The 26,743-nt window shown below is 48.3% G+C and overlaps 1 protein-coding gene across 1 annotated transcript in view; it reads right to left on the bottom strand.

Annotated features, from left to right (window-relative positions):
- The window catches only part of RIMS4 (regulating synaptic membrane exocytosis 4), a 56,272-nt gene extending 44,488 nt beyond the window's left edge, over positions 1-11,784 (bottom strand). The window contains exon 1 of the mRNA XM_056354203.1: positions 11,472-11,784. Within this exon, the coding sequence (XP_056210178.1) occupies positions 11,472-11,568 (97 nt within the window). The 5' untranslated portion in view covers positions 11,569-11,784. The remainder of the gene's footprint in view (positions 1-11,471) is intronic.
- Between the last annotated feature and the right edge of the window lie 14,959 nt (positions 11,785-26,743).

The raw sequence follows: 26,743 nt of genomic DNA, 5'->3' as shown, positions 1-26,743 counted from the left end.
AAGACACAACGAAACCAGGAGCTAGTCACAGATGAAACCCTACCCAAAGGCCTCAGGCTGCTGTCCAAAACCCACCCCACAGCCAGCAGCGTCCCGAGCAGCTGATGGCCCCTGCCAAGGGAGGGGAGGAGGGAGCCGACCGCCGTCGGGCTGCAGGTGGTCCTCAGCAATAAGCTTTCTCTGGGCTGAAAGGATTGGACCCAAAACGAGACTGGAGCGTCTTCACAAACAGAGCGATCTCAGAGCTGCCTGGCAAAGAGCTGCGTGCCAGGAGTGGGGTGCCTCTGATGCCAGGTACAAAACAGCCATTGCAGCCAGCTGCCTGGTCACAGAGGGAAAGCTGCTTTTTTAGCACAGCAGAAAAGCAAACCCAGGTGCTTTTAAGCTGAATTATATGAGAGTTGCTATGCTAAAAGAAGGAATGCTTGCCTTACTGAAGACACCCGAAAGCCCAGAGAGAGCATCTCTTCCACCCTCAGCCCCACAACTAGAGCAGTCGCTGAAGAAATCCGTATGATCCGTACCACAGCATTCCTAAAGGCCCCAGATGGAGGAAGAAAGTACAACGATGACAGCATGCACTGACATCGCAGTACAAGAACGGGTGTCATGGGATGCTAACGTTACCATGGAAATGTCCTCGTACCGCGTAACATTTTGACACTGTCTGTTTTCTGAGAAGCAGCAACGATGTGGCAGCCTGCAAAGTCTGCATGAAACGGCTGTTCGAGTTTCGCCACGGTTATTACTGCAGCCGGCAGCCAATTCAAACTGTCTGGGTATTGGATTTTGACCAACCTGGCAGCCCGGCTTTCTAAAGTGCATGAGGAAGCTTTTAACAGAAACAGTTCCATAAATCACCCTGATTTAATATGCACTGTCTGCCAGGCTGAGCACTGGCCCACACGCCTACTTTCAGCACCGCTTGCCCTGCCTTCCAGACCAGCATTTTCAATGTTCCCTCATCAGCTTACTCGACCTGGAGGATCCAAGGGAGAGTCTGCTCCTCTGCTCGAGCTGGCTTTGCACGACCAGAGCCGCAGAATCTCAGCCCCACACCCGCACGGCTGCAGGGTGATTTTCTGAACTGCTGAAGGCAGGTATGGCCCCAAATCCCATTCACTTTCAACAAATACTAGAGGCCAAAAGTCTCAGGCACTTTTGAAAATGTCCAACTTTGCATATTTAATATTTAAAGCAAGCACAGATTCTTGTTGTCAAAACTATGCTCGTTGCAGAAAGATTTTATTTTTTTTTTATCTCAAGGCACATCAGGCAGTACTTCCTAACCTTTTCTTGTTCACTTACATTGAAACAAAAATCCCAAGTCTGAAGGGGATGCAACTGTGGACTATGTGATTCAGAAAGGCAGATTTTCTTTATTACTTTATATTACATATATAAAAATGTACTTTTTTTTTTATTTATATACATTTAAACCCCAAGGATTTTCTTTATTACTGTGTGTTAGCCGGAAAGACTGTGTTTTGCTGTGTTTGACATAAAATGGAGCAGCAATTGCCAAAGCAGCTTGTCTTGCCCTTGCTTTGCCCTGCAGTGGGGCATTTGTACAAGGATCAACCCCCACAAAGGTGTGTGGGTTTTGACAAATGTACCAAAATTGCCATCAAAATGTAACACTGGGTCATGACAGCAGCTCCTGAAATTCCTTCTGGTTTTGAGGGAACTGGGGAAAAGCAAAATACTGACAATCCTCAAAAGTTAAGGCTGGACCACTACCTACCTTTATCATAAATTTAATTAAAACTACTATAAAGGTGGAAGCGCTCTGCAGAACTGCTGCAGACCAATTGCTCTAATCCTGCAGGTTACTGGTGAGATGTAATGGTAGGTGACAGGGCTTCAGCCAGAGGGGCAGCAGCGTGGACAGAACATAAGAGACAAAGAAAGCTACTGGGTCTGATTTGTCATGATACCACCATCCAGAAATGATTTGACTAGAGCAGCTGAAAGCCTAACAGGCATTAGAAAGCAAAACCCTTCTAATCTATTTTCCTGATAATCTGATCAACCCCCAAATATGGATATAAAGCAGCAACCCTAAAATCTTGAATCAAATTTCCTAACTTTTCACTATTGCTGTGATACCAAGCCTCAAATACTAGAAAAGAAAGGTAAATAGTAAAAAATGAAAGAAAAAACACACCCTCCCACGCAATCCTTCCAGGATGTGAGAAGTGCTAAACGAGGAGCTGGATTTCCAACAACAAAAATCTTAAAAACTTCTTAGACATCTTGGCTGGAACACAATTCACATGTCTTTCATCCACGTGGCAGGATACATTCCCTGCTAACTGTACATATGCATACTGCTGGTGGGCAGCTGGCAAGAGTCCCACACCACTGGGAAACCATCACCACTGGGAAATGTCAGGCTCATCCATAGTGCCCGTGCAGTCGCAGGAGAGGCAGGCTGTGCCCACACCGTCCTGTCTACTGGTGATGCTGCCGCTTCCTTGCCAAGGTGGGTCATTCTGCAGGTCTGACCCACCAACAGCTGAGCTGTTGCACCCAAGAAGATGGTCAGCTCCAGAGAGGGACACAATCATGTGTTCCTTGGGGAGGGTGATTATAACTTAGAGGTCTTAAATCACATCTGTCACTAATGTGAAGCACCACTAACCACAACTGTCTTTGGGTAGTAACTGAATGGGGGACACTTCAACAGTCCCTTGAAACGAGCGTTGCAAAATGAGGCAATGAAGGTGCCTGAAAAAACGGGCCACTCCAGATGCTCTGAAAGCAAAGGTTTTCAAAGATGCTGCACTTCACTCAGATTCTCAGTTACAGAAGACACACACACACACACACACCCCCGCTGCCAAGATAATTCACAAAACAGTGCAGTATTCCTGGAGCCCGGAGGACAATGCACCTTATCACAGCCATTTACCCTTACCTTTCAATGCCACAAACACCCCAGCAGCACAGGTCTTGCTAAACAAAAAATACAGAATTCAGACTGATAGCGATGGGATAAAATAGCTCACCCCTCCAAATCAACACAAGGAAGTTTAATAAAGGCACATGTAATAAGTAGTAACTTCAGAACATTTTAAAAATTAAATGCACAAATGCCAGAATGGGAATGAGTAGCCAGGCAGCAGTCCTGCCGAGAACGATCTGGAAAGTGGCACAGATCATACCCCGAATGTGAGTCAGGAGTGGGGACACTTGTAAAGCGCTGCGTGTATTTATAGGAATATTGCACACACCGTGTGGGAGACAGTTATTCCTCCCTGCTAGGAGCCACGCAGCAGGCAGAGCAGCATTCACACCGCTCCTCCGGCAAGATCCCGAGTCCAGCAACAAGGCCAACACGATGCTTGGAAAACTGCTTTACGCAAAAAATTCAACCAGGCTTCTTTCATCCAAAATGCAAAAGGAGGGAGAGGGGTGCTAGCCAGCGGTGGTTGTGGTTACGGTCACTTGCTGACTTGCGATTACCAGCACAGGGAAGAACAGTTTCGCAGTGTGAAGAGTTGCTCTCAAGACAGCAGCGATCAATTGTTTCCTGTGTTGCTGGGAGCAAGACAATAGTAATCTGCTTAATTTCCATGGCAATTTAAGCTAAATTTTAGGGTAAACTGTCCTTCTAATTAGGAATAGGTTGGTTACTTGGGGAGCAGACAAGTGACTCCTCAGGACCCCTTCTACTTCAACATTCATAAGAATAAGGACATACAAACATTAGCACAAGTTCCTCTTAGTCATAGAACAGCTCTGAGAAAAAAAAACATTTACCTCTGTACACGCTGTACTCTCCAAACTGTTGAGCATTCAAATATTTTAGACCGGCTGCTGCAAGGCCGTACAAGTTCTCTGTGTATTGGACAAAGGTGATATAACACTCTAACAGCAAGAAGCTGAAACATCCACCACCGTGATTTAACTGTGGCTGGATCTGGTTAAAAGACAGGGCTGCTGAGCTTTGCTGTATTCCTACCTGAAGTTAGGCGGTAGCAGGGCTTTCCAGCCTTTCCATTGTGCTGTTTTGCAAAAGCAAAGGCAAAGATACAACTTAAATGAAGATCCCAAGGCAAGCATAGCTGTTTGACAGCGAAAACAGAGTGTGCCTAATTTGTGTATGTCATCAGCGAATGATTTAAGCAATGGCACCTACTGAGGCATCATTTGCATTGCAGGATCCCTATCATGACATGTTCCCATACAGTATAGCATCGTTTTCACACCCTCTCCCAGAAAATAAAGCCAAACCTCAAAGGAACATCATTTGGATAGATGGATATTCAAATCGCGTGTTGAACAGTTCTGCAGGAGACCAGAAATCCTTATTCAAATATGCTAACGGTGCTTCATGACAGATGTCTGGGTAGGGAAGAGAAGATGGCAGGGCTGAGAAGCCTGTGTGAGCCCGGTCTCACTACCCCACTAAAACATACTAGCAACTTGCAGACCGCTTCCTAAATTAAAACATTCACATTTCTAATCTAACGGAAGGCACTCAAATATGAGCAGATAGTGCTTCAGAAATAATTGCACAGATAAATTATTCCTCAAAACAACTACTCCAATCAAATTTAATTCTTCCCTTACACAAGGCAGACATACATTCTGTCAAACAGAAATGCTGAAGCAAAATAGTTACAGCATTTCACAACTTGTCCTGATGTAGGAATCTGACAGGGTAGATAATTTTTTTAGCCTGGAGAACAGAGTGCTTTTGAATTAATAAATACTGCATTAGAATTAACATCACATGAAATAGAAGCAGTAAGGAAACGGTCTCTCCTAGATAGCAAGCTTTCCAGGGACACTCTTCTATTTGGAAGTCAACTGACAGCAAAATAAGAGAAAGCGATACCCTTCCCCTGTGGCTGTCAAGGGGTCACATACAACCCACCCTCTGCAATTCCTGCACACAGGGCTGGAACGTAACAGCATCCTCCAAACACCTATAACGTACAACAGGCCAGACGCAGTCAGTTTTGAGGGAAGGAGATAGATACTGTTGTGCCTTCCCATGACTGCAAGCGTGTGCTGCAATAAGCAGTGCTAAGAGGACAGCACAGTGCCACCACCGGGAGGCCCATGACCTCATCCACGTCCCCTCTCCCTGTAAACCCACACCCACATGGCCACCAAGGAAATGTCTACACAGCACATAGTGACAGAGCGCTCGACATCCCAGGGCTAGCCACCACCTCTCTTCTCCCCCATCCTACATCATTGTTTAAAACAATTCCTCAGCCTACATGCAGCACGAGGCACAGGTGGATGCTCCAGGTTGGGGCATGCTGGATGACTCTGCTGGGTGCCCCGTAAGAGACGGGAGCAGGCAGCAGCTGGTGCCCCGGGAAGGCTGCCTGCCACACCGAGCGCTGACCGATATCACGTCACCCTTCCCCTGCGCTCTCCCATCTGTCTAACCATACCCATCTGCTGGGTTTTGCCACAGATGGCACGCTCTTTGGGACAGAGACTGCCACTCTGCCTTGCATTTCTACAGACACAGAACGAACTTGGCCAAGGACTATGGTCCTCGCGTGCGGCCACACCACCAAGAGCAACACAAATGAGGACGAGGTTTCAAATCACTTGTTCCTAGAGCTGACTCATTCTCAGGGCTCCTACTCCGCTCTGGTCTCACACAGCCACCAGAGAAGACAAAACCCATGCCCTGTAATTGCAGCCTACCGATCACACATGCAGGCAACAGATCCAGAGAGCAGAAAGCTGGCCTTTAGTACACAAGGGATGCAAGGAACAGCACGGCTTGTGCAGCTCTGCCCCAACTGGCACATCCACTATGCAAGAGTGAGTCGCTGTATTTATCATCTGGATTAATTTATGGCTGGGTGTGAGATCACCAACCTCTGCAGGTACTACCTGCAGCATCTTCTAGGCTGTCTCCTAAATGCTGGCCCATTTGATACACTTTCCTCTGATGAAAACCTGATTTGACAGCAGCCCTTCCAAAATTGTTCTCATTTTTTCTCTCTTTGTAATCCATTTATGAAACAAACATCTGCTTACCTAGAGCTAGAATGTGCCCAGCAGGGAGAGACACGTTTCTTACAATCACCAGGATAACCTCCAGCCAAGGATACACCCCTTACTGTGCAAGAAGAGGGAAAAGCCATGGCTTTCGCTGCCTCCTGCACAAGCCAAGAGAGCCGGCTAGGTACACAGCAGGGATGAGGCCACAGGCAAACTCTCGACATACTTGTGTATTCCAAGACTGATTCAGATTTGTCCTGCAGCATCCCTGGGGTGATGCATTGTCAGATGTGCCCTACAGTCTGTGCCTTTGCAGGGCTACAGGGATGAACTCTCATTTCATTTGTAAAAGATTACAAAGAAAAACAGTTAACATTCCAGATGTGCAAATAATTTCCCTTGTCTCCTGCCCTATATGTCTGCCTTGTGAATGTGGTTACCCACCTAACAAACAACTCACTGGACTGGCTAGAGGCTTATAAAACTTCAAAGGTGGCTTTGGATGAAGCAAAACCAGACTAAACACCAAAAGGACTTAACACACTTGATACATATACATTTTAAAAATATATAAATGGACTAGTTAAAACATTTGAATCATCATTTTCTTTAAAAATCATCATGTACCCCAACCCAATACAGTGCTGCACTTGAGAAATATCCATGGCAACATGAAAACATATATAGACACTCTAATAACTTTGTGATGCTTTAATGTTTAAAATTACAGAAAAGTTCAATGTTTAAAATTAGAGACGTTCAACAGATAAAACCCAGACAAAAAGAGTATTCTAAACTTAACTGCACGTCCACAGCATGTTCATCCACCCCAATGTTTTAAATGTTTTTATCAATCCATTAAATTAATAATATTTCACATAGCTTCTCTTCAAAGCGATTGATTGTAACACAGTGCATCTGCCAGCACTTGATACCGTGTGAAAGCAGCAGCCTAGGCTGAATTTTATCTCTAACTCAACTCTTTTCTGAACAAGCAGCTGACACGAGGAAGGCTTACCATCAGTATCTAGGAGACATTTTGACTTTGGAAACCATTTTCTTTCTGCCAAACACTTGGTTCCAGCTGGCTGAGACACAGTTTGATTCTGCTGTCTTGCAGCCAGGACAGAGGTCTGCCAAGCTGGACAGTCCCTGTGCTGGGGTCCCGACCCTGACACGGCCCTCACAGCTAATCTGTACCTCCTCCGGCTTCCTGATCAAAGCGCCTCTGTTCTTCACACTTGCATGGGTACAAGATCGCTGTAAGGCACACACACATCTCCCCTTGCGCAGCTCCTCAAGTTGTACCTGGACTCGAGGGCAGCTGCCTTTGCAATATGACTATAGCCCCCAAACACCCAAACCTGCATCCCTGTCAGGGCATGCCTCGGATGCCTTCTGCCAGTGCAAGTTGGTGTCCTTCCCGAGAAAACCAGGAGGCAGGATTAAACAGGAGCGGGTGCGTTATTGCATCTCACCCACTTAAGCCACAGCACGGCTGGAGCACCCACTCCAGCCTGAGAAGTGCTCCTGGATCCTGCAGTTTAGGCACAGGGGCTTAGGGGAACCCCGTCCCCTTCAGCAATTTTTGAAATTTCCCTACCTGTGTTTCTTTAAGTGTAGTCCTTGGTCTCTGCAGTACACAGGGTCCTCATCTAGAAGCTCCCACCTCTGCAGAGCTAAGGACTGCTTCTGGCTTGCCAACTCTCAGCAGATCCACCACTGTTACACTGACTGTCCCTACTACTAAAACCACCTCCTCTCTCCTGCCCAAAGCTCGCTGGGTCTTGATGTGCAGCTCCAAGTCAGTTGCTGTTGCTCTCTACCAAACCCTCACTTTCTGTTCTGCTTTAGCCAGCTTTCCAAACTTCATGCTCCACACATGGAGCAGGCTGGTCCTCCTCCATGCCAGCAAACACATCCCCAACAACCTTAAGGACATCCCTCGTCCCGGACCGGGCACAGCTAGTCTAAGGCTGCTGTCAAAGGTGGATTTCATACACCCCATTCCACAATCCCACAATTTTAATTGGAAACTGCACCCAGGACTCACAGGGCACCTACAAGGCAGGTCCCCACAGTAACGACGGATCCTCAACACCCTACTATTAACCCGCATGCATTTGCCATTTGGCAGTTTGGTCCCTTTCAACATGTTGTCATGCGAATACCAGCATACCGAACGGCTGATTCCAGCCAAGACCAAGGGTATGGCAGATCCTCAGGACAGCTAAGATTTGTGTTCACGCTGCTAGACATAGGCACCGATTTAAGGCTCACATTTCTAGAAACATGCCCACGAAGAACGTGCGATTGACTTATGTCTTTTTAGTCTACTACTCCATAACTGAAAAATTATCAGAGCTCAGGACAAACATTTGCATAAGTTAAACCAACAATTATGATAATATTAACCGCAGTTTAAAAATCCTTAACTTCACTGACATTGCTGGGGACCCCAGTGGAGCGAAGATAGTGGCACTCAGTCAGGGGGAAGGACAGCAACATGACCATGCCGAGATCAAAAGAGTTATTAACCTAGACTCCTTACACTATTGAGTGCAGACAGTAATTTCCATTATTTCAAAGCCCCACTGCAGCTTAGTGGCGAATAGAGCTGAGTGTTTGCTCAGAGAATCCATCTTTGTATACGCAGCTGAGGAATGACAAGGGTATTACAACATAGGAGTGAAGCCCACAGAGAGATGGGCACATAGCCTTATTTGCCACAGGACACATCTGAAACTCAATCACGCTCATGCTCTGGAAGCATTCAAAAGCGATCCAGTTTCTTGCTCCAAGTCCTATAGCTATCCTGCCTATGCTGGCTACCTGCTTCTGCGCACTAAGATAAAGTGGGTATCACCTGCATCCACTTCATTGCCAAGAACCCAGGCCAGACACGCCAGCGGCACGGCAGGCAGAAGAGTTGTGGAAGATAAGAAGAGTTTTCTCACCTAATGTCCAGAAGATGGACAGCAAAGAAGAACAAGGCGGCCATGGCAGAAAAGGAAATATTCTACAAGTAAAAGCATTTTTCAAAAGCAGAGAAATTTTTCAAGACTAGAAGCGGGGAATACTGGAACCCAGAGGTATTGCTAGCAGTGGCCAGATGTGGCTAGCTATGTTTCTACATCGCCATGGCTCCCAGCGTAGGCACTCCTGCAAATTTTCTTTTACACTTCTTTAATATGACCCACCCATAGTAACTTAAATGAAACACCTGAAAAAATTCTACTGCTTGTAGATTTGAGCTCTCATTAGCCTATTTCACTTCTCAGAAGAAAATGTCAAGTTTCCTTTAAGCTTGGCCATTTATCAGCTCCTCTCTTTTTTCCGTAGGATGACTATTCTCTTAAAGATGTGGTTCTCAGCTTCACACAAAATGGATGATGTGTCTGTTCGAAATAGGATTGTTTACTTTGTCAATGCTCGTAGGATCATTTTTTTTTTCCTTCTTACCATCTCCTGTGGAGAACATCTTGCCAAGTGCAGTATTCATCTCCCTGAATGAGCTATCAAGATCTATTTTTTTGACAGAAACCATGCTGCAACCCAAACTGGTCAGAATCTCTCTCAATTTCAGGAGCGTGCATGGGTATGAATAACACAGAATCTTGTCTGGCACAATTTCAGCATTTCCTTTATCATTTCTCTTTCATGACATTGATTTTCTTGAGAAAATTATACACTTGTAGTTTTAATGTAAGGAATACAAAGTGGCAAACATTCTTTCTTGCTGGTTGCTCATAGGTGTCTGAATACACACTCGTATGCACAAAATACAGTAGCAATACTGCAATGTCCCCACTGTACTGAATGCTACCCCAAGCACCTTTACTAACGAGACTAACTCAAGCAGGCGAGATCCACTAATAAGGTGCTGGAGAATGAAGTCTTAATTGTAGGATTTATTTAATTTAGAGACAAGTACTTGTGTTGTAATAAGAGCAGCCTATTAACATTCATGCCTGACAATTCAGTAAGTGTATAAATAAAATCCAGAGCAAAATCATTTTTCTAAGCACTGGAAGAGGAAGCATTCACTTAAAACCATCACCCTGCTCAGAGCAAGAAGGGTCGGGCACCAGGGAATGACACACTGTTTGAGGCATTATGTCGGGTTCTTGTACTCGAGCATGTCTCGTTATCAATCATTACTGAAGCAACAGCGCCGAGACTTCCCAAAGCTCCCGTTATTGTCTTGTACGCTCCCCAGCAGCTGAACCAAATGTGAAGTGCAAATAAATCATCAGCAAAATTTTGAGAACAAAATTTTTTTAAAAAATACACAAGTGTGGGGGGATACGATCTTCTGCCTGACACCCCTGCATGATGCTGATGACAATCCTAGGTTAATCACACCGATGATGAATTTATTCCTACGTCAATTCCTTTAAGGACAACAACATTACAGGTGTAGCAGCTAGAGGGCTGATTTACCCATGTATTCCTGCTGGCATCTGCACATCTTGGGATAAGCCGTTAGACAAAGGAGCACACCGGCATTTTGAGGGATGCAACCATGACAGTCAGCGTTAAAATACGCCTTCGTTACCAACTTTCATCGTTTACCACTCAGAAGATTCATTTACAGGTTCAGTCTCTGATACAGTGTGCACGGTGATGAACAGCCCTGGTCTGTAAGTAAGCTGCCGGGAACGGACACAGTGCTCACGCACCGCTCCCTCGCATGTCCGCCCTACCCACGCAGCTGCGGTGCTGCTCTCTACACCCAGCACCTTCCCCAGCACCCAGCACCCTTCCTTTGCCATTCAACCCCATTTCTTTCCTACTTTCCCTTACCGACAGCCCACTTTCCAAGCTTGGTCACATTTTATGACCACTGCCAACTCTCTTGAGGCCAGAAGGGTCTTTATGAAGCCGGTAAAAATCACCGCATCCCTTCCGATAAGGCTTCTGTACGTGTTTTGTGATCTACTTTGCCCTCGTTTAAATAGAACCCCTTTTATTCCCCTCCCCGAAAGCAGCACAGCGTACGCTGCTAGCGGCCCCTCGGAACAATTAGCCTGTGAGTTCATCGCGCATAAACGAGCAGCGGAACAGACCCCTGTCCCTGAGCGCTGCCCTGCACCTCGCACAGCTCGGCCAAGCGGCGGCCGGAGGGGCGAGCCCCCCATCCGCCAGCACCCCCCGTCCCCACCGAGGGAGCGTGCCCCACCGGCTGGAGGAGATGCCCTCCTTCCACCTCCGTGGGCACCCCCTTCCCAGCACAGCCCCGCCGGGCAGCGGGGGGACCCCCACACCCCAAACCGCCGGCCAGGGCGGGGGTCACTGCCCCAGCGCCACCCGCAGCCTGCGCCGAGCCCCCGCTCCCACAGCGCCCACGGGTGCAGGCACGCACGCTGCAAACCGGCACCCCCGGGGCTCCCCCCGGGGCTCCCCCCGGCGCACCTCACGCCCACCCCCTACCGCCACGCACCCCCAGCCCCACTCGCCACCGAGACCCACCGGCGGCCCCCCCGTACCCGCGTCCTCCTCGTCGAAGCTGTTCATGCAGGGGAAGTAGATGGCCAGGGCCTCGAAGGAGGCGGAGAGGCTGAGGCGGCTCTGCGAGCGCTCCATGAAGAGCCCGGGTCCGGGGGCGCCGCCGGGGGCCTCGCCCGCCGCCGCCGGCGGCTTGGCCAGCTTCGCCGCCCCATTCTTCACTCGGAGCACGGCCCGCGGCGTCTTGGCTGCGGCGGGGGCCGCGGTGCGGCGGCGGGGCGAGGCGAGGCGGGAGCGCGGCGCGGAGCGGAGCGGAGCCACCTGCTGCCGCCCGGCGCTCTGGGCGCCGCCCCGCCCCGCCGCCCCGCCTCACGCCCGGCCGCGCCGCCGCCAATCGCCGCCCGGAGGGGAGGGACGGGCCCGGCGGCGCCAGGGGACTGAGGGGCCGCGGGGGGTCTCGGCCCCCGCCGCCATCTTCTTGGCGGGGGCGGCGGGCGAGGCCGCGCCGGGCGGGACGGGCCTTCCCCCCCCCGGCGGCTCGTCATACGCCCCCGGGCCCCGCGCGGGTGTCCCCAGAAACAGCTCTGAGCCTTGCGGGAGGTTTACACTAACGGGGGGATGACCAGTGCCACTGGTGTCACTGCAGGGGTGGCCTGGCCCCCAGCCCCACAGACAGCAGCCGCTCCCCTGAGGCAGGCACAGGGCAAGGGGCGCCTCAGGCGCTGTGGGAACAACGGGGAGAGCCATCCCCCCACTCTGGAGGGCTGTGTCAGCCATTGCCTGTACCAGGCCTGCCGCCCCACAGAAGGCCATTACCAACCAGGCCACGATAGCATTTAATTCCATACATTGAATTCCTCACCTTCTCTCCACCCATATTCCAAGGGTCGTCTTCCCCCACATTCCACTCTTCAGGCACCAGGAAAAAGAACCTCCCAGAAATCCTAAAGCTGCTGTCCGGAAGTATGCAAGCTCCGAGGCAGACAGCATGTAAACCAAGAGGTGTTCCTTGGGGGTCGACTGGAGGGTTAAATTAATTAAATTGGAAGCTGCTGCCTCTTCTGGCTCCGCGTTTCAGCAGCTCTGCAGCACACTGATGGATAGGTTCTGGTGGGAAGTTGGGATGCTCCATGAAGAGAGATCTTACCGAAGGCTAGCGTCTTGTATTTCTTTTTTGACAAGACTCATGGAGAATTGTAGGCTCAAAAGTACCAGCTGTCTATAGGCGCTGCCTGTCGCATGGACACCACAGTATCACCCATTCCTGCTTTGGGGAAGGAAACCCAGCAATATCCTTATTTATTCAGTGCAACAAACCCCGGGATGGGATGAAACACAGCATGTTTCTGCCAGAGACAGTCTCCCCAGCAGGGCTGCTGTCCCTCAGGGCACAAAGGGAGATGTGCCTCACACACTTGGTCTGTCCACCCATGACAATAACCAAATGCCATCCCATAGCAAGTGACACGCCTGTTTGTGCTCTTCCATACTGCAGTTTAGAGCCTAACATCTCCGTACAGAAAAGTGTGGCTAAAACTACTATACGCTGAGTGCCATGGAACAGCCTGAAGTGAAAAAGGGTTTCTCTCATGCAGTGCTGGAGCCCAGCTGCAGACAAGCAGAAGATGACATCCTGGGGTCAGTCATTCCCAGCACTCGCCTCAACCCCACTGGAGCCTCAAAGCTGTGATAGAGCTAGAGACCTCATACTTATAAATACTGCTTTTGATTTTATTTCCATGCACAGTAAGCAACGTAAGAATTACAGCCCATATTACCTATCCTCTTCTCTCAAACAGTTAACAAATCAATCCATTAGGAGTCTTCCATCGACTGAAGATCCTATCAGAGCTGTAGTGTGTTTGTGGCTGCCAGCATCAGGAAGCAGCAAGAGCAGAGCTGCTCCCAGGGAAGGGGAGCCAGGAGCAGCCCCAGCACAGGGCAGGGACAGCCCCACACCACGGGAGGCAGAGCAGGGTGGCGACGGGCCCTATCAACACACCAGCTCCAAGGTCAACCAAGGAAAGCTAAACATCAGTTTAGGAACAGGTCTGAGAGAGGCTCATCTACAACACAACTCAAGCAAAAAGTAAAGGCCCTGACAGTTAGAGGTTATATGGAGCTCCTGGCAGAGAGGGTGAATGTGAGCCCCAGCTGAGGCTCATCAGGGCAATTAAGGCTTATTAGTGCACTCCCAGCCCTGGCACCCAGAGTCTTCATTACTAATGATGCATCCAAAATAGCAGAGGTCATTTGAATATCAGATGCCAAGCTGAGTTTGCAGGGTTTCCCAATAGAAAATAGGGGCTTTTTAATTCAAAAACTAATCCAAATTTGCTCTGGAGTTTAGTGAGTTATATGAATTCCTTCATCAAAGCTAGGCTGGGCAGGCAGTAAAGCAGAAGGAACAGAATGAACTTATTACAGACAATGATGACTCCAGGTCTGAGATTTGAAAGGCAGGGACATCAGTGAGGAATGTATTACCATATATTTAAGAAGAGACTTCAATAGCACCAATCAAGGCATTAGCAGCATCTATAGGGACAAGTCCAAGTGCATTAAAGCTGTTAAGACAGCTCCTGTCTACCAATCCTGGCAGCACATTTGATCAGAGGAGCAAGAAGCATCTGTGAATCGAAATCTGCTTCCAGGTTCCCAGGCACAGGAGCTATCTAGAAGTGCTGAGAGCTGATTTCTATTAATTTAAACATGCAAGGAAAGATTTAAATGGGGAATAGAAAATTAATCTCAACTTGATGCTGTGGTCATCTAAATGTCTCGTTTCACTACATCTTGAGAGCAGAATGATGGCGTAGGTACCAGTGCCTAATGGACAGCGCAGGCCTGTGGTTTGGATAGCTGATCTCTGTCCCCAGTGCTCTTCTCCACCCTTTGCTTTCATCACTGGTGCACTGGGACTGAAGACCCTTCTGCTTTGAGCACTTTGAGATCCACCTATGAGGTGCTGAGGAAGACCATCACCCACATGACCGTTATGCACCTTTCTCTGTGCTCCATCCATCCACCAGCTTCCTCTTCCTCTGCAGTTGCAGTTCAAACCCCTCGCACCTGCACAGCTTCTCAGCACCACTTGGTCACATCTTCTCAATTTTGCTTTTGTGCATTTTTTTCCATGCTGTCTCACACCTCCCTCTTTACCATACCTGTGGGACCGGCCATGCTCGAGTCCTTTCCTGTACACTTCTGCTACAGAGAGGCTTGGCCTGAGCGCTGTCAGCATCATCCCTTAGCTTTGGTGTCATCTGCCTCTCATTTGCCTGCTACGTTTTACTCCTCAGGGCAGGGACATACCTAATTTGTGTACTGCAGGGCTTTTTGATTACTGGTTGGGCCAAAACACCCTAAACCAAAACCATCTGCCTTAAAGTGAGACAAAATGCATTGACAGTTGGAAATCAGATGGACAGTTAAAGGCGTAATGCCCTCCAGATGCCTGGAGGAAGCCGTTTGTTTTGGCTGCCTGTTTAAGGGAAATACGGATTTGCAATGAAGCTGGAAAGTGTTAGTCCGTAAGTGGTGTTCTTCACTGATCATCGTGGATGGAAAGATCCTTGGGAGGGTCTTGGAGAAGTGAGGATAAGCAAGCAGGAAGATTCCTGTGATGTTGTAAATAAGCTGATAGTGCAACCAAGAACAAATAAACTCGAAGATTTACTACCTCCAGAATAGCACATCTGTGGCTGCTCTGGTGGAAGTGGTTGATTGATTGTTTTCCCAGTGAAGCAAGCTCTGACTGATTGAACCATGGAAAGCGCTGATAGATTTTTCCTGCTGGTTCTTTCTCTTCCCACTAGTCACGTAGTTTATATTTTTGCCTTGAGTCTTAGGTGTCTGGATTAGCCTAGACAGTTATTTTTTATATACTGGAGTGTGAGAATGTGCGGCCTTCTCCCTTTTGTACTCCCCTATGGTTCTGTGTCTGACTGTTTGGAAATAAAACCAAACTCCCTGGTTTGTGTATGTTGCTGTCTCTGCCCTGTCTGCCCACTGCTTGCTCAAAAAAGAGTCCATGTGCTGGGAGCTCAAATGCAGCAGAGAAACAAGCTCTGCTAGTGAGAACACATCTTATGCATAAATCTACTCAGAGTACATACAGCATCCCTGAGGATAAGGAGAGATGAGCTCCTCCCTGTCTCATACTACCCCTTCCTTCCCCAGGGCGAAGCTGACGCTAGAGCCAGGCGGTTCATAGTTGGAAGTACACAATGTTCTTCAGCTCCCAAAAGCAAATGCAGACCTGATCATCCCTCCTTTTCAGGGCTCTTAGTGATTCTCTTACCTGATTTGAGTCCCTCTTGGTCTTTCTGGGCAGGCTGGAGGGCAGGGGGTGAGATGTGCTGAGCGTGGCTACACATAACCAGTAAATAAACACGGCAGAATGGCCTGGCATCGCCACCTCCGGTCTTGTGGCATTGCGTCAATACGGGATGATGCTGAGAGGTACTGACTCATGTGCCCAACTACACCAAGCACCGCAGTTTCTCTGGGCTTGGTTGTTGTACACTTGTATAATAGTATGCATTTTAACTTATTACTTCTCATTATTTGTGTTGAGGGAATATTGCAGACTGATGCCCTGAAGAACCAGTCACCATATAAACACAGAGTGAAAGCCTTTCTCTTCCCCAAGTGCTCACTATCTAAGTAGTCAAGACAAAGGACAGAAGGCAGTATAATTTTTCTTATACAAGTTCAGGGTATGAAGCATGGGAGTTTTACTTGGCTTGCCCAAGACCACGTAAGGAAAGTCTGTATTGGAGGTAGGAATTGAATGCAGATTTCCTGCCTGAATCTCAAGACTACCTTCTGCTTTTCACTAATACAAGCAATATTCTAACCTTAGCAAAATTACATTTAAAGTCAGACAGCCTTTTAGAGCATCCTTTTCTGGCTAGGATCCAGGCAAGCCAGGACTGCTCTGATTTGTTGATAGCCCAACCACATGCGTGCCATGCTGTGGTGTAGCAACTTCCATGCTAAAGAGCTAGCCAGAACGCTGCACTGTGTGCACATTGTAGTTCAAAATACACTGCACTTATTTGAACCAGAAACCCCATCTAGAAGCAGATTTGTTTTCAGTCTTGCTGTTCTTCCACCCTTCTGTCCTAATATCCTGTTGTCTTGGAGCCATGTCTCTCTCTTCCTCTTTAGTTATCAAAACCAAGCCCACAGAGGTGCTAACCTACTAGTGAGACAGAGCTGAGAGGAGGAGTAATGTGATGCTGAGCTGTCAGCCTCGGGTCTCTTGCTAGCCCTGATTCTTCTCACATTGTCTAGCCAGCCTTTTCCCAAGGATTAAGAGAACTTGAGGCTTCACAGCACATGATGCACTCTTTTTACTGTTGGCAACTACTAAATCTGGATGCATTCGGCCCATTTAGTGGCTTCCAACCCCTGGGATGAGGAGTGTGGGAACTGACTGGGCACTGCCATGGGGTGTAACTCAGCAGACCATCTTCTGCTTCACTGTGTCTTCCCAGATGTTGGGGTTTTGGTTGGGTTTTTTTCAGTTCAGACAGCCAGGATAGGTAAATGGATGTTAAATCAGGCTCATTCTTTTCTGATGACTAAAATGTGGACCCAGCCTGATGAAGTGCAGGGTAGAGGTAATTTGCAGATGCACGTTGTCTGTTGCCATATTCAGTCACAAGAAAAAGGGAAGAGGAAACAACTGCATGTAGTAAATGCTGTTAAGAGCAGGTACTTGCTTATCCACTTCCCTGATTTATCATAAACATACCACCTCCCTAGGGGCTGTACTATTCCCCAGCTCTCCAGGCTGGGAAATTCTAGGCACAGCGAGGAAAAGCTTGAGAGACCGGGGAGAGAGAGGATGGAAAGCCAAAAGCAAGGAGGAGGCCAAAAATTCTGAACTGGAGGAGGCACAAGAGGAGAAGAAAAGGACTGGGGCATTTAACCAGTCAAAAGAAGTGTTGCAGCCACAGGCAAGTTCAGGAGAGATACAGAAATGATCTTGGGGCACATCCTATGGCCACGAGCAAAAATGAGACACTAAGTAGGAGCTCATGTACATGAACAGCCCATCTAGCTCCTCTAAAAAGCTTCATAAGAGAAAAACCCACCTGGAAACTCCATCAATAGTCATAAGCATCTCTGTATCAAACCAGCAGGCTGACTGGCCACAAATGACAGAGGGCTGCAGCTCAGGCAGCTGCGTATCTGTGCTGCATGGGTGTGAGAACGAAGACGCTGCTTGTGAAAACTTGAACCACGGTGTCTTCATTCTATAAAGCATCCTGTATAGCATCCTTTTTTTGGGGGTAGAAAATATCCCGAGGGTTTGGGAGGGGGGGGGGTGGCAGCTTGTGGCAGAATGAAAGCATGGAATTGTGCAGACAAATCACTTCCTTCAGTCCTTTCATTCATACCCGCTCATGGCATCGGCATTGTCACAAGCGGAGGCGATGCTGGGAATGACAGGTGGGATTTAATGCATTTGAATTTTAATCAGTAATTATTGTAAAACACAATAATGCTTCAACTGGTGGGTAATTTAGCTCCAATTCCAAAAATATAGACTCATCCTCTCTAGCTGTAAATTTCCAACCTCTTTCCTCTAAGCAAACTAGCATATAGAAATGCATGAATGATAACTGAGCAAAGTAATGATGGCTGGAGAATTAAGATGGCTCAGAACTATCCAGCCAAATTACATAGCCATAGTATGGCACCCATCCCAGGCCATGCTTAGAAAGATTCAGGCTTCCTTCCTGCACTGACATTAAAAGGACTGTGTTTCCACCTCATTCCCCTGTGCGCACACACACGGGCATATGTTTGCGTGTGTGAAAGGAGTGTAAATGTTTAAATACTGTTGTAACGTCAATATTCAGTGCCAAGACTGGCAAGTTCTGCTACCTGTGCGACTAGACCGTTTTCTAGGAAGGAATACAGAAAATAAACATCTCATCTTTCCGATATTAGCTTCTCAATTTGAAGACGTGAGTCTAGCTTTTTAGCTACGGAGGCGTTTGTGAGCTGCCCCCATGTGCTGGCGCGCGGCAGCCCTCGGTGCAGCCCACCTTGCAGCCACCACCGGGAAGCATCCCGTAGCAGGGACCACCCCGTGGCCTGGGCAGCCCCCTCGGTGCACCAAGCCCCAGCTTTGCAGGGCTTGGGTAGCTCAGCCCCTCATCGGGGGGTCAAGAAACCCAGCAAACAAGGGCATGTGAGCTCTGTGCTGCAGCAGCGAGCGTGCTGCTGGCACTCAAGCTAACCGGGAGCTGATTTTATTTGGATTTTGCTGCAGTCTGTGGCATAAACCCTCCCTTAGAGCAGATACCTCTCAGCAGCTCAGTGAATGGTAATTTAGTTCGAATTTAATGTTAGGATTTGGGTCCTTTAGTTGCCAGAACATATAATCATATGGACAAAATGTTCCGTGCTGCAGCATGCCTCATCTCAGCGTTTCTTCTCCCTCCGCAGGAGTGGCACATTGGGGTCATCGATGCTGCTGAAGTCGGTGGCTTTCTGACTACCATCCACTTTGCGCACACACTCTCAGCCTGGTAAGCAACAGGTTTGTGAAATATGTTTTCTAAATGAGTCTGTTGAGTCTGTAATAAGAAGAAGGCAGAAATAATCCTCTGGGCGGCTTCCTACAGATGGGCTTTAATACTTGTAAAAGTTGTAGCAAATGGATTTGCTCCGGGTTTAGCTAGACGTTGACAGGTTTATAGAATGGGAGAATGTCGCATCAGCGACAGTGGCTAGAGTAAAACGGCATCTTGGAGAGAGAAATCACTGCAAGCACTTGAGGATACTTTGGATGTGTTGCCATCTTGCGCCTGCGCCCGTGCTGAGGCCGGTCTCAGCTAAAAAGGGCTTTTATGTCCTGCAGCGCAGGGCAAGAGCCTAGAAGCCAATGGAGAAAGGGAAAAATGCTTTTTCTTGTCTCAAAAGCCAGCAACAGTTTGGTAAAATGGGTGTGTATTTTTATGGACTGCCACAAAGGCTGCTTTCACCCTTCTTGTTTTGCCTTGCCTTTTCCCTCCCTCCTTCCTCCAGGCTGCGATTACCATGTTCCAAAATGAAAAGAAGATTCACTTGTCTGCACTTACCGAAGGGGCTAAATTTGTTATACACTGCGCGCATTTTTAAGGATGCAGCATTTTTTGCTGAACTTGAGAGTAATGTTACATAAGAAGCCCCTAACAGATTGTTTATAGAAGACTATACAAGCCAAATAATTTGAAGCTGTGACTCAAACTGTGTAACTACAAAATGAAGGCAAGACCAGTTATGAACAACCAAGTGATATCACAAGTTTTATCGTAACACACTAAAACACTGTATCAACTTGAAAATAAACAGAGATCTCAATAACCTGCTGTAGTCTTCACCAGCAAGCTCACACTGAGCTTCGCAGCTCTCTTCCGTCTTCTGACATAACCTGTCCTAAAACCAAAAATAATGTGTTCTCACTTTCAAAATGCCTAATCTATATCTGCTTATCTATAACTATATCAGTAGACTGCTCTTTCAAGTATCGTAACTCCTCTCTTCATTCTCTAAGTATAGAAAACTATAGGAGGAAATGTAAGGGGTTTTGTACTGGGAAGAATGTATATCTTCTGAAAGTTTAAAATTAAAGAAACATATGATAAAATTCACTACAAACATATCTTGGAAATATATTTTTACATTGATTGCTTTAGTAGTCTCAGAGCCTTTACATTTCTTATCAACTGTCTATACAAATACACTGGTTCTGGTAGTACCAGTAAAAACCCAGATAATGTTTTCATTTTTACAGAGACTATATTTCACACCAAGTACTCAAATATATCACTCCATGTCTTATCTCACCAGTCTTATTTTTATTCCACTCTTCACATTTAATTTCAACATTCTTTATATTTGCAAACTCATCAAATCATTCATCTTTGTCAGTCTTTGTTGAGGGCATTGTTGTCAACATCCCTAATGCAATTCAGACGCTTTCACAATTTGTGCTGAGGAGATTTCTTCAGGTTTATCCGAATTGCCTCCAATCTTCAGAATATTAGGTCCACTCATTCAAATACTTGATGAAAGTACTGTAAAAGCAGTTTACCATATTTTTTTTACTTTTGCTGCTAAAGACTCCCTCACTTTCAAGTTCAACTATTAAAGTGTTTATCATTATCGCCCGAAAACCTGCCCTTTTTAAACTTTAATTCTTACCATTAAAGGCTTGACGTTCCCTATTTCACAAACGTACTGTGTTCAATTTCCTCGCCTCTAGCTGAAAACATCTTCAGTTTGCTTTTGACAAAATGGAGTTGCAGCAGTGATTCGGGACTGCTGAAAAACTGCTTTAATAAAATAGAACACTTGTCATGTGAAAGAAAATACATTTTGAATACATCTTAGAGGTCAGTAAATCTGCTGGCTGGCTGTGGAGGTAACTACCTTGTCTTACAAGGTCCAAGAATTGCTTTTAGTTTATTTCAATAAAAGCTGGAGAGGATGTAGAAGTATGGGAAGGAGGTATTCACCACTGGTTATGTACCAGCTTTTTTTGTGGACTTGGTGGACAGTACAATCGCCATCCTGGAGATTCAGATTTAGGGTGGTTTTAGTTTTGTAAGCACCATGTTTGCTTCTTTCCCTCCTGCCTGTCTAAAATTCACATCATTAAAAGATACAGGAATTTTGTTTATCCAGCAGCATCTGCCCAAGGTCTTAGTGGACTGGTGACATGCTCCTCGGCATTCACACCAGCGCACTGTGGGGATCCAGAGCACCCCGGCACCGCGGACTGCTCCAGTTTAGCTCGAGCACGGAAGAACATTTTCTCCAGCAGATGTATGGCTGCCCTGAAGCAGATCATTTATTGAAGCAGTTGCTTATCTTTGATTTTCAAGGCAAAATACACTAAATGCTGCAGCCCTGGCTGGACTCTGGAGGAGGTGCTCCCCCCACATGCATCCCACAGTCCGCAGCTGATGGCTCTGCAGGCACCTGCCCAGCTTCCCTGTGCCAGGGGCTCTGCTCCCTAACAAGGCCACTTTCCAGAACACCAGCAAGCATTTGAGTGGCCTTATGCATACCAGTCTTTGAGGGACACGTGAAATACTAACATATGAAGAGATGAGATGTTTGGGTAATTGAAGACCAAGCTTAAGCACAGAGCCCTGCATTCCCTGAAAAGTCTCCCATAATGAATTTGCAGCAGAAGGCTGTGTACCGTGCGAGCTGTACCCCAGCCCCGTGGGGTTTGCTCGCATTGCCCGGCTGCTGGGGGAGCCGCAGGGTGCTGCAGCAATCTTCAGTTCTGTTGTCCCCGCCTGGCTGGGATGGAGCCCTGGCACGGGCAGTGCGGGAGCACTCCTGTCCCAGGGTACCTGCTGTGGGTATTATGTGCATTGTTGTGGTGAAAAAACCTGCCTGGTTCTTCCACATGCAGGAGACAGAGGCAGGGGTTGTCCCAACGCCTCTAAGACATCTGCCCTTACCACATCACAAGTCGTCTTTGTCCCTCTTCAGTGCACAACTTTATTCTGGAGGTTGGTCCTTGATGAGAGGAGGAGCATCTCCTCATGGATAGTAGGGTTTCCCTGATCTTGCCTGTTCTTCCCAGGTTTTAGATAGCTCTGGGTCACCTCCCTGCTCTTCTGTGTGTCCCCCATGCACACACAGGGAGCCAGAGAGGAGCAGCACGGTACCAGCCCTGTACCGAGTGGGATGCCAGGAGTGGCACTGCCCCGCTTGGCTGCCAGTCAGAGAAAAATCTGGAAACTGGATTCATCTCCAAAAGACTTTGATTTTTTAATTTGCTTTCTGCTTGATTTAGCTATTTTCTGAAACAATCTCAGCAGTGAAAAGCCTTTTCAGAATAGAACAGGAAGGTTTTCTTGCTCCTGAAAATGCTGAAACAAGATGTTTTGATGCTGCCAGATCTTTTTGTTTGTTTATTTCATTTCAAAACAAAATTCCCGTGAAATGCAGTCAATTTTGTGAAGTACTTTGATTCTGATGGGTCTGTGTATGCTGGCTTAAATATTTTTCCGGTTATCTCCGTTTGGGAGAAGCAGGAGAGAAGGCAGACCAGATGTCACACAGTGCGTTGCAGAACTGGAGATCTGGCACCCATCCGACAAACAGCCTTAGGAAGTGTGGGAACATGGTGTGGGTGCATCGGGGCTTGGGAAGGGGCAGGATAAGGAAGAGGCAGAGTCATGGAAACCTGTCTAATGACAGGTCCGTGGAAACCACTGGTGGCCTGCCTCTGGTACCACCCTCTGCTACTGACTTTCCAAATGACTTCAAGCACGTCTGTGGCCCAGTGAGCTGTAAGAAGGCAATAGAATGACCCTTTGGACCACCACATCTGCTGAAAATTTAGGCTTTTTAGGGCTGCAACACCCTTTTGCATTGTTATTTTGAACAGCAGCTTGAACAATGCAGCCCTCATGTAGGCTGCAGGCTCTTTGCCGTGTGCAAATCAAGCAAGAACAGTAATGGCCTGGACCTGTGAGTTTTTGTTAAGACAGGCAGTGGCAAAAGAATTTAACTGCAGATCCCAGCATCCTACAGACACAAAAAGAAATCCAGGCTTTGCAAAGTCAAAGAGAAGTAGTTTTGTCCTCCTGGGAGCTACAAAATAGGTTGGGATGCCAAAAATAACCTGCTAGTAGTTACAGATGCTCCAGCTCTTTTACCAAGACATGAAAACTTGAGCTGGGTTTAATACAAGACACTTGTTTAGTGTCACTGTGACCTTCTGCAGATTCCCCACCCCAGCTCTAACCAAATTACAGGTTAATCCATTCTGTCACTTCATTGCTGTATTCTGGCTCTTGCACTGAGCTGGGCTCATGCTGTAAAGCTTCCTCAGTGAGATTCAGCTCGTTTTCGTAACAGCTCCCTTTCCTCAGCGAGTTCATTTGCATGAGAACCTGGATTCCAAGGGGTTAGTTAGTCTGTGTTGTCAGGGAGCGTCGGGCTCTGGTTCTCAGAAACACCTAAATGAAATGGGAGCTTCTCACAGGTGGCTTCAGGGCTTGGGGTCACTGCTGCTATCGATTCAGGACCAGAGACCCAGATGGCCTAGCATGTTTAACAGTTTCATACCTGCATCGACAGAGCAGCAAGCCATGCCAAATTTCAGAGGAAATATCTGCCCTTCCTAAGAGAGTTATGGCCCAAGGATTTTTCTAAGGGAAATTATCTAAACCTCAAACCAAGCGGGCAAATTCCTCCCCTGGACACCATTCTGTTGGACACAGGGAAAGGAGGAAATCATCTGAGCAGGGCCACAGAGGTGGCCTCACCCTGGGGGCATTTGGGTGCCCATAGTGCTGGGGTGCGGGGTGCTGGAGCAAAGCAAGGAGAACCCACGCAAGGTCCCACAGCCAGTTCCAAGCACAAGTCTCCTTGCCTGGTGCCCAGTCCCACCAGTAGCAGCAGAGCATGCCAAGAGCCTGGCTCAGTCCCACCAGAGTTTACCCAAGCCAAGCCAGGGTTGAGCATGTGTCCCCCTCCATCCCAGGACATCCCTCTGGCCCTCCACAGCCCTGTCCCCAGGCAAGGAGATTAAAGGCAGGAGGTGAAGGGAAGGAGCGGGTGAGATGCACCCATCGGTCCTTCTCCTCCCCACCTTTCTCATTCCAGCTATTACGTATTTCTGATGCTCCTTCCTGGTCTCAGGAGTGACAGACCTTGCTCTGCATTTTGGAGAAGCTGGACAGAGGCAAGGTTGCAGCTGGAGGTGGGATGGCTTGGAGGAAAGATCAACAGCCTGACATTCAGGGCTGGGAATGATCACGTCTCCTGCTGCCTCTGCCCTGGCTCCTGCAGTGCCCAAGCAGAGGTGAGAGGAGAGGCAGTAAAGGGAGTCACTGGAACAGAGATAAACAAAGAATAATCTTTCAGGCAACAATTCATCATTTAAAGCCAAAGCCCAAAGCAGAGAAACAATTTCCCAGCTAGCACAGCATTGAACAGATGGACTAAACCACTTCAGCAGCAAGCAGGTGTCTTGGGGCTCAGAAACCCATCTGTCCACAGCCACAGGGTGATTATCCTGGATGGCTCAGGTGTGTCCAAGCCTGGACGGCCAAATCCCTTGCTGTAGCCACTGCTTTTATTGATCTATTTATTTGCTCACAGGGCCAGTGATGTCTCTGGAGGATGCCTGCAGTGGTACAGCCCCTGCCTGAGGAACAGATGCTCTCCTGGCGAATCATTTCTATTTGCAAGACTTCACATCAAGACAGCAAACATGAGCCATTTGCGCTGCCTTCACCTCAGCCTCCTCCTCTGTCCTCAGCTCTGCCCTGGCCTTGCCACTGCCAGAGCTACTCTATCACTTCAGTGTCAAAGCATGCAATAACTGGTTTAGTGTCCTGCTGATTTGCCTGGTTTGCTCCAGACAGAGCCCTTGCTTTGTCCAGGTCGTGTTGAAGCTGGCACGGAAGCCAGCAAGGAGAGGGCAAAAGCCCAAGAGGTGGTTAGTGGCGCAGCCTGGCACATAGCACACGCACGAATTTCCTGAAGCCAGAGAAGGGGAGGTTCTGGGCTGGAGTCTGCTCTGCTACCCTGTTCCTGTGAGCAGCCCAGCTCCCCTGCACCGCTCCCCTCCTGGGCTGCAGATAGAGCCCAGCTGGGGCCAAGGCCCAGCAGGGCATCAGGGGTGTGGGGAGAGGGACGTGGCTCTGGGCATGTTGCCCTGTCTGTGTCAGGATGTCTCCATCATGGGAGAACCACAGCGCCGTAGCCATGTGGCATCCAGTAAGCATGAAAGCATCTTTCCTTTCCTCCTCTACCCAGGAGTTCCATGGGCAGCGGCCAGGTTGGTGCTGGGGCAGCCCGCTTGTCTGCTGTGAAACCCTGGCAAGGAGGAGGAGGAGGAGGGGAGCTTGGAGCTACCCAGAGGCGTTTGATGCTGCTGTTGCCATTGGCAAGCTGTCACTCTGACACCTCGCTGCGCAGAGCTTTGACGTCAGAAGCCTCTGACAAACTTTGCTGTCAGTCAAAAGCCTTTTCACAAACAGACAGTGACAGTTTGCAATGCAAACACAAGTCCTCCAATGGCTTCTTTCCCTTCTTTTCTTTTTTAAGCACACGGATTTAAATTTTAAATTTGCTGGTCCATTAACAGCCTCCTGGGTGAATGAACCTTCCCATGGCTTCTAGTGTTCTGTTCTCTTCTCCACCTGCCCCGTGCCCACTGCCACAGCCCTTGGGACTAATCCTGGCCCTGGGCAGCAAGCGAGAGCCCAAAGCCTTGGCTCCACCAAGACCACAAAGCTCTCAGGAGCCAGGAGTGTAGGAGATGGTGACCAGAAAAAAATCCTCCATCTCCTGGGGCTGGTCATGCTTATCAGGTGGCCGAGATCCTGCAAAGGCTCATTTCCTTGCTCCCCTCCCATTCACCTTTCATTCCTTTCCTTTTCTCCCTTTCCTGCTTGCTGGAGGAAGGAGGGCTGGCCCCTGCTCTGGAGATCCTGGGTCCTCCAGTCTGAAGGTCTGGGGGAAGATGGAGATCACCAGGGCTCAGGCAGCTGTGCAGGGAGGCAGCATGGGCAGGCAGGACAGTAGGGCTGGTACTTTTTTCTCCTCCATCCTGAGCTGTGCTGGATCCCAGGAAGTGTATTGTTTGCTCAAACATGTCAGTAAATCCCCCTGTGCTACAGGAGGTCACCTTCCCTAATCTACAATGTCCAATTGCATAACTGAGATACTGAACAAATAGCTTAAATTTAATCTTTGTTTTCTTCCGTCTCAAGCGTGGCAAATCAATTCCTGGGCAAGCACAGCTTCAGCGCAGGGCTGGGAACACACACTGGTCATGTTAACCTCCAGAAGAGCAGAAAAAATGAGATAAATAAACCAAGTGAAGTTTTACTGCCTGTTGCAGCACCTCTCCTTGTCAAACATCACTCCAGGGCTGGGGTTTCGATGCCTTCGGCAGAAGATTTGTTGCTCACCCAAGCCTTGCTGCTCACCACGGCACCAGGTGCAAGGCTGTGTTCAGGGGATGTCCTGGGGCAAAGGCAGGAGACATTGATTTAGATGTCAGCAGATGAGCGCAGTTTTGAGCAGCCTCGTGTCAGTGTGGCAAGGCACCAGCTCTCATCTTCCCTGAAAGCCTCCCACCCCGTCCAGCATCGGTGCGAGCATGGCTCCCCCCAGCAGATTAAAGACAGCAGAGAAAGGCACAGGGCAAGGGGCAGCAGGGCTTCAGCAGGGCTTGGGAGGTGTCCTGGTGGCGGGGCGGGTGATGGGAGGCAGAGAGGGATTTTGTTCTCTTACTTCTCTCCCAGCTCATTTTTCTTTAGTT

This window comes from Falco biarmicus, chromosome 10 (genome assembly GCF_023638135.1).
Source record: "Falco biarmicus isolate bFalBia1 chromosome 10, bFalBia1.pri, whole genome shotgun sequence".
NCBI classification, from domain to species: domain Eukaryota; kingdom Metazoa; phylum Chordata; class Aves; order Falconiformes; family Falconidae; genus Falco; species Falco biarmicus.
This window is presented reverse-complemented; position numbering and strand designations above follow the sequence as displayed.